Below are 8,706 nucleotides of genomic sequence, written 5' to 3' on the forward strand. Positions count from 1 at the left end.
TTTTACCTCCTACTACCCAGCGCCCTCCCTCCCCCGTTTGGGATCTCCGTGGGTGCTCCAGCATCCTTCCCCTCACCGTGACCCTCTGCCGCCTTTCCCTGCGGTCTCCCTACCGCGAACCCCACCGCCTCTGGCGCCCTGGCATTTTCCCTCAGCTCTCTTCACTGCCCGGGCACAACATCCTGGCTCCGAGTCTTCCGCACACGTATCCTGCTTGCTCCCGTGATCCTGGGGGACTTCTCATGCATTGTAAACCTCTTCCCTGTTGAGTCCTATTTTCTAAACCCCTTGCCTGAAAACGTGTGCGTGCAAACCATTATTAATTGTATCAGTGGGTTGAGTCTGGTTTGCTTGTTTTGTGGTGTTTGGGGTTTTTTGTCAGTGTCCCAGGATCAGATTGAAAGTCTTCAGACACTGATTTAAATGACCCCTTTTCTTTGCTAGTATACTGGCAGTACCTCCCCCTACTCCCCCAGTGCACCTACTGTTCATATACCACTGATTTACTGTTCATATACCACTGATTTAACATGATACTTCACATTTTGCTTAACCCAGTATGTTCTGTAATTCCATGTGGTGTTCTCGCAGATCTTTCTTCGTTTTATGCTGCATTTTGTGGCACTTTGGGTTTTTTCCCCTTATGTGCTAGAATTGCATACTGCTTGGTATCTTTTGCAGCCATTTTCCCCATATTTTTTCATTATTTCTTGACTCCTATTTTTTCCCCCCTGATCTCTCCTGCTCTTCTTACCATTGTACCCATTTTCTCTGGGATTCGTCAGTCTCTGGGATTCTTGTTGAGTTGGGAAAGATGTGAATAACTTCAACCCAGAACTTAGGTCCCGATTCTTTTGTTCTGTGACCTCCAGGCTTGTGACATGGCCACAGATGTAGCTGAGCCTGTGGTCCCTGACTGCAGAGGAGACGTAAGGAGCGGTGCCAGGTCAGATGCTGACTATCCTCTTCGGGTTCTCTACTGTGGAGGCAAGTGCTGAAGGGGCGGTTGTCCACGATTCTTATAATGTGCTGTTTGTGAGGGCAGCCTAGCAGAAAGAATGAGAAAAGCGGAGATTTTCTTTTGGTCAGGGCAGCCTAGCAGAAAGAATGAGAGAAGCGGAGATTTTCTTTTGGTCAGCTTTTATTGAGAAGCTAGACCATGGTCAGCTTGACCTTTCTGATCGTCTCTGAAATAGCTTGCGTTGTGTATGTTATCTAAAGCATTTTTGGTGAAATGTAGGGGTCTTCCGTCTGAGACATGGAGGTACCAACGGCTTTCTGTGTGTAAAAGTTGCATTAGTGGGAGTGGTGCTCAGACTGTGAACTGTTGAGCAGAGAACTCTTCCTGCAAAAAGCCATTGAAGCCTTTAGCACAGAAAAGGCCTCTGAGCATTGCTATGACAATAAGAACTAAAGTTAGAATTAATGAAATTATTCTTTACTCATTACATTTGTAGTTATGTGGATGAAATGTAAAGGGAAATAAATAATCCTGACAGGTATGTTTTTTAGATAGGTATGTTATTTTGCTTTGGGCTTGAATACAGTTGCAGGGGATTAGGAAAGAATCTCTGTTGTGCGTGAAAGTCTGCACGATTGGTCTGGGTGTGTTCTGGGGCTGAGCCCCTCTTTTGGACACTGGCAGCTCTTGGAAAAAGAAAAGCTAACCAAATCACGTGGTAATTTACTGGGTATATCTTTTGCCTCTGGTAGAACTAATGTTTCTTTCTGTAACCTTTCCCAAAGCTGTAGGCACCTCCTTCCCTTCCTTCATTGACTGACTGCTCTTGCTGTGATAGTTTTATCCTAATGCAGGGCGTGTGAGCAAATGACTAATGAGAGAAAAATTAAAATGTGGAGTGGTATCAATAAAGTAATCTCTTTGAGTCAATGTGTGTTTATAACCAGAAGTTATGACGTAAGAAGTCATCTCTAACTTTAAAATACCATTTTGAATTTGACGCTAAGGCTGTAAGTGGAGAACTTCTTTTTGTAATCTGTTCTTTTTTTCCCCCCCCCCTCCCTTCTTTCTCCAGTCTGTTCATTGCCAACAGAGGTGAGTTAATTTTTTTTTGTTGTCAGAGTTTCTTCCTCTGTCCTATGATTCCTGACTACGATGATTCTTTCTGATCTTTTCTGGCTTTTCGTAATTGTGGCAATTCTGGGCTTCAGCCACTGTCATCTTGAGGATGGCACGAGGTTTCTTATGCGCCAGTATAGTATTGGTATTCAGTCATCTTAAGGAGAAATGGCTGGGCTGAATTGCAGATATATTTTGGTGTATTTGTTTGTGACATATTTTGTAGTTACTCTGCTAACAACATTCATATGACCTTTCTTCTCCAGTACTGCGAATACATGCCTGATGTGACTAAATGCAGACAATGGTTAGAAAAGAATTTTCCAGATGAGTTTGCAAAACTTACAGTAGGTAAGAATCTTCTCTGTTTTCTAACTGATATGTGCCCTTAGACATATTCAGAAATCTTTGAGCTTGTCCAGGTCTCATCTCTTCCCTTTTCCCGCTGTATCAAGTGTGAAAGCTAATCATTTTCTTAGGAGTCTGCCATGCTTTTGGATGCTGTGGAAAATATGTTTGATAATGTCAGAAAACACTGAATAAACAATGTGTAGTTTCAGTAGTAATGTTTGAGCTTTCTTAAGGTTCCTACTGTAACCAGTCATCCATGCACTTGTTTCCCATGAAAGTTAGTTTATCGGATTTTATGTCTGTCCAGTCTACTGTGGGTGGCTGGAGGAAAGGTCATTAATAAGAGGGAACTTGTTCATTTGCATTTGGAATTTCAATATTAACCCTATCATTAATTTTTGTCTCTCTGTGGAAATTATGTGAAGAGATTGTATTGAAATTGTAACTGTATCTTTGAGCGAAGGCTTTTCTGAAGTCTAGTTTGCGTAAGTACTATAATGAAGTTGTAACACGCATCAGTCAAGGGGCCGCTGCACTTAAGCAAAGAGTCTACGGATTTAGCAAAATATCACTCTACCTTACTTCCTGTTCCTGTGAGGCTGTGGTTGTCTGACCACTAAATTTGTTCTCTTTCTTCTCCCCGCTCCTTTCTGATGTATTTAAGAAAATTCACCTAAACAGGAAGCTGGGGTTGGAGAAGGCCAAGGAACTGCGGGAGAAGAAGAAGAGAAGAAGAAGCAAAAGAGAGGCAAGGTCTAAATAGTTGATTGTGGTACCGATTTATAAGCAGTTTGGGGCGTCCCTTTCTCACCTGCTGGTCTGGGCTATGGCACGGATTCCTTGCATTTTGGTTGTTAGCTACGCTTTGGCTCTGCACAAAAGATACAAATACCTTTCTTCTAGTGGTAGCAGAGTTAGTGCAGTGATATATGCTGATGAAAGAATTGGATGGTAGTAATAGCAAGTGAAAGATGACCTGCATCATGTGTCTCACTGTTCCTGTCATTGCTATTGCCCTTATTCAGGGAGTAATTCCTCTCAGCCTAAAATGAGCTGGCACGCCTCCCAGAATACTTGTTTCTGCCCTGTTTAACAGCAGTTTGTAGGTTGCTTGCGGAGCAGAACAAAGCCTGCTTTCCTCTATTAATGCCTCATGACACTGCTTTTGCCTTTTTTCCTTCCACCCCTCCTCTGTATTCATGTAACAGGATTTGGTTTTATGCTTTTAGTACTGTCACCTATGTCTCCATTAACACTATGTCTCTTCCCAGCAATACTAATGAAAAACATTTTCAAAAACCAACTTCGGAAGATATAAAATCTATGAAACAATTTAAACACACTTTTATCTTCTATTGTTGGAGTTCTTTCTGTTTAATTAATTAACATACTTTCCAGCATAAATCAGAATGCTGGGGTTGTTAATACGCATTTGCCTGTGGAGTGTCAGTTGTGTCTGTAGTGCTTCAGAAATTATGGTCAGTAGCCCAGTAAGATTCAGATTTTAAGGGACATATCACTGCAGATGTCTTATTTTTGTCTCTTGGTAACCAGTTACGTTTACCTTGTCAGTAGGCTATGTGTAGTGACAACAGTAATTTACGTTCTGTAGCTTGGATGCTTTTCCCAGAGACTTCAGGACATTTCCTTTCAACATTAATTTATTGTGTGGGGTGGTATGGTTAGCTTTCAGTCTGGTTTTTGGTTCTAAAATAATAGTGTTTAAAATATTTAGGGATTTTCTCCTAGAATCTAAAGTTTCATGAAAACTTACAGTATGGTGTTAAGTATGATGGTATAAGATTGACCGTAAGAGAGAGGGTGAGGAAAAACTTAACTAAGACACTGCAGAAATTTACTGAAGAAATTTTAAGACAGAAATTTACTGTCTTAAATTATAAGATTGAGTAAGAGAGAGGGTGAGGAAAAACTTAACTAAGACACTGCAGAAATTTACTGAAGAAATTTTAAGACAGAAATTTACTGTCTTAAATTACTGGATACCAATTTATAGTAATGTAGAATTGAAAGTGCTGCATGTTAGAAAAAGTAGTCACAAGGGGTTAGTTCGCTTGTCATAAATTCTTTAGGTTTTCATGCTGAGAAGGCTCGAGAATGTGAAACTTTGGTTACCCTGGAGTGACTTGATGACTGTATACAAAGTTAACAGAGATCTTAATCTGACTTGAAGAATCCTAATGAGTGGAATATCTTTTGCATCCTTTACTCAGACTAATAAATGCCTGATACGTGAAGTGTTCCCTCAGGTTGGCCCAGAAACAGACAATAAGAAAGAAGATGTTAAATCATGTGGAAGTTTGGCAGTCAACTACTGTAGCTGGCTTCTTTTTCAGAGGCGGGTGTTTTCTGCTAGCTCATGGATAGATATATGGTTCATACTGGGGTCGTGCACGGATATCTAGAACTTAATCTGCTGTTTAAACCAGCAGCCTGAGTAGACACGTCCTCGTGGCCTCAGTAAATGGACGTGAGTAAGTTGCTTTGCCTCGGTCACAAACCCTAAAGATGTTAAACTCATGAAAAACATTAAAGTAACAGTTTGTTCCTAGGATTACAACCAAAGAACAATTCCTAAAAGAGGGGTTAAATGTAGACCAAATGCAGTGATTAGTAAAGTGTGGGGAAAAACCCTTTTTTGATAATTGTAGCAGGGTTCTGCTGGGCAAGCTGTACTTGAAGGCACATTTGACATGCATATATTGTTATTTCTTGTAATATTGGGCTTTGACATGGGACCTTTCTTCAATAATAATAAGAAAACCTGAATGTGAGACAATGTGCAAAATACTTTTTTTTTTACCAACACAGATGGGGAGATAACAGTTTCTTTGTTTATAGAGATGAAATCTGACCTTATGCTTTTTTCTTTGAGTGTGACATCATTTAACTAATTATGTGACCTTATACTCTGTTTTAAAGGTGGAAGAGGTCAGATAAAACAGAAAAAGAAGACTGTACCACAGAAAGTTACAATAGCTAAAATTCCTAGAGCAAAGAAAAAATATGTCACAAGAGTATGTGGCCTTGCAACGTTTGGTGAGTTGACTTTTTTGTTCTGTGGGTTTTGTTGGTTTCACACGTGCTTGCCTTTAACCTCATGTTTCTTCTGGTTGTATTACATGGAGCGATCCGCTTCCATCTGTGCGAGGTGAAAGTCCCAGGGTGCTTTTAGCAGTTCCAAAGCATGCCGAAGGTACACTGACTTCCCTCAGTGAGAAATTATTAAAGTCCTTATTTCCATGGTGTTTGCAAACAAATAGGGTTGCAGGTTTTTTTGAAACAGGGCTTCCCATAGCAGTTCCCTTGTTAGACTTCAGAGTGGTCTATTGTCTTTAATTATAAACATGTGTAATTTCAAAAAGTTTCTTATTTCCATCAAACCTGTAAATATGTTATTGACAATTTTACCTATTCTTGAGACTGATTAAGTAAGGCTTCCACTGCCTTTCTAGTAAGGCAGTCAAATTATTACCAAAGTGCACTAACAATGCTGTCCTGCGTAGCTTTGGTTCAGCTACAAACAGCCACTTGGTGTTTATAACAACATCTTACTTCACACATTGACCACGAATTCTGTTAAAAAGGTAAGTTTTAACCTTGGTTGTATTAACAAGATACGTTACCTATTTCCTGCATGAGAGTATCATCAAGTTTTCTTGAGGGATCAGTAATATGCACTAGCTTGATCTGAACTGGATATGTACCTTTGTGCTGGAAGCCAGTCTCAAAAATTGTTGGGACATGTTTCTGAAAAGAACATACTGAAGCACTTCTATGGAAAAACTTGCTCAATAACTCTGGAAGTTACTCAGAACCGGAGGTGCTTTTTAAACAGTTCTGCGTGTGCTTTTCTGGTGAGTGCGTGTAGGATAGACCTGTGGAAACAGAATGTGCAGAGGACATTCAGCGATTTTTACCTTGAAGAGTTTGATAGATTTGTAGTCAGTTGTTTTGTATGCAAACAGCAGACTCTTGCTTTCTGTAGCAAAGCTTTAACTGTAAACTGTCATTAGTTTTTCAACAGCTAAAACAAGATTTTGGTTTTAAACTTGAGAAAATACTTCTATGACAATGACTGTACTTAAACTGTCCATTTTCCCATCACCAGAAATTGATCTTAAGGAAGCACAAAGGTTTTTTGCTCAGAAATTTTCCTGCGGTGCCTCAGTAACAGGAGAAGACGAAATCATCATTCAGGGGGATTTTACAGATGACATTATCGATGTAATCCAGGAGAAGTGGCCTGAGGTAATAAACCCTTCCTTCTGTCAGAACGCTCGTTTTCCACGATAGCCTGTGACTTTCTGGTGATTTTGAAAAAGGGTTTCATCTTCCGCAGCACAGATTGTTGTGCAAAAATAAGACCAGTTGTTGCGTTCCCACCTATGAATGACTAGATTAAGGAGTGATGAAACTTGAAGTCAAATGTTGCTTCCATTGTCCAAGAAACACTAACTCCCTAAACATGTAGTGCTGTTACTGTGGATACTACAGTGAGGAAGGCATGTCGGAGTAAGTCCAGCTGTCACCTGTGGCTTCTTTGTGACCGTTTCTTAACGGTGAATGCCTAAGTATTCTTACGTTGCCATCCTATTTTTCAAAATCTCTTAAAATATTGCAAAATTAAAACAAAAACAAATAACAAAACCACACACTTGTGCTTCAGAAGAAGAGATTAGCTAATTTTGGGTTGGACTGAAATGTCGACGGTTGAGAGGTTTGGTTGCGCCGCTGTAATCGCAAGCGCTTTCTTTGACTCTCCCTCGTTCTGGTTATCTCCCGATTGGGTTCTTTCTGAAATAACTGTAGGCCTGTTTTTATTCAGAGCCCCGTAGATTCAGCTGTGTCCTATAGGCACATGTCACTCGCGTAGAATTTACAGCAGGGAATCTTGGATGGTGCCGTATACTTCTCCCTCGCTTCATTACGTGTACAGTGGTGAATACGGAGTGAGACACGTAAGAAGAAAATATACTTAATATGCTGTGTTTTGGCCTTTTTTTTGTCCTAGGTGGATGATGATAGCATTGAAGATCTTGGAGAAGTCAAGAAGTGAGAGTGAAAGACTACCTTTATTTAATTATATGGTTATAAATGATGTAGCCAAAGTGAGGCTTCTAAATCCATTTGCTCTGCAGTGAAACTGTGGAGAACCCGTATCCTTGGCATTTTCACTGTTCTGTATAGGCTGCTTGGTTTTTTTGTTGTGATATTTGCCAAAGTTAAATTGGGGTTCTATCATGCTTACGCATGAAGTAGATTTAAATAAAATTACTATTCCTCACCAAATACAGTTTCTGTTTTCTTTACAGCTACTTTCCTCTAACAATCTTACAGGAAAAAAATAAGCTTTTAATGACTTAAATTATTATTCATCTGCTGTCCTTTCTGCTGAACTTAAGTGAACAAGGCACGTGGCTAATGTACAGAAACTCGTACCTCTGATTTCCCTGCATAAAATCTTAGAATGGGGCAAACGCTCTAAAGGTTTGTTAACAATTAAAGGAAAATGAATCCTGAAGTGGTCAGGCAGTTGGACTAGATGATCGTTGTAGGTCCCTTCCAACTGAACTATTGTATTCTATTAAGTGGAAACACTGAGGAACGTGTGAATATGTCTGAAACGTTTAGCCTGTTTTCCTAATTCCAAACGAACTCCTAACCCTGCCGGTCTTCTAGGTGAGGCAATTTTAGTGGCTTTGTGCTTTTAGCATACTGCTAGTTCAAGAATGGTAGTAATTAACACAACTTTATAGTGACCACTGTTTGTTTCCACGAACTGTGTTCACGCAGCAGGTAAGGTGGGGTGCCAGCTGTGCTGCTCTGCTCTCCATACTCCTGCAGACAGCCTCAGGCATCGACTTGGTGCTTTGTATTTCACTGCTCCGTTTAATAACATTAAATGCTCCCTGGCGGCAGAGTCCTGGAACTGACATTCTCCTGTCACTGTAAAACTTAGATGAGGTCAAACCCAAGGGGGTGATGCATCGTGCACCCTGTCCTCTACCGGTAAAGTTCTTTTTTTCTGTGGTTTTTTGTTTAGAAGCTGATGGGTTTAGTTGAGAATGGTGTCTCTAACGGGGTAACTGTTGCTGTAGTTGTTCCATTTGAAAGCTGAGCAGGGTAGTTACCTCCGTCCTGTAACAGCCAGTCGGGTTCTTACTCGTCTCCTATCAACAACATTTTTATTAATTCTCACGTTTTTCCCGACAGCTCCAGCCCCGCCGGCGGAGTGCGGCCTCGGGCGGGCACGG

At 40.6% G+C, this 8,706-nt stretch overlaps 1 protein-coding gene across 1 annotated transcript; it reads left to right on the forward strand.

The window, feature by feature from the left end:
* The first annotated feature begins 869 nt into the window (after positions 1-869).
* Positions 870-7,741, forward strand: DENR (density regulated re-initiation and release factor). Its single transcript, XM_009283908.2, has 7 exons — positions 870-987; positions 2,037-2,056; positions 2,347-2,431; positions 3,096-3,179; positions 5,372-5,488; positions 6,561-6,700; positions 7,464-7,741. Exons 1-7 carry the CDS (start codon positions 882-884, stop codon positions 7,506-7,508), a joined length of 597 nt encoding a protein of 198 aa, XP_009282183.1. The 5' UTR covers positions 870-881; the 3' UTR covers positions 7,509-7,741.
* The last annotated feature ends 965 nt before the right edge of the window (positions 7,742-8,706 follow it).

Source organism: Aptenodytes forsteri, unplaced genomic scaffold (assembly GCF_000699145.1).
Source record: "Aptenodytes forsteri isolate BGI_AS27 unplaced genomic scaffold, ASM69914v1 Scaffold118, whole genome shotgun sequence".
In the NCBI taxonomy this organism is placed as follows: domain Eukaryota; kingdom Metazoa; phylum Chordata; class Aves; order Sphenisciformes; family Spheniscidae; genus Aptenodytes; species Aptenodytes forsteri.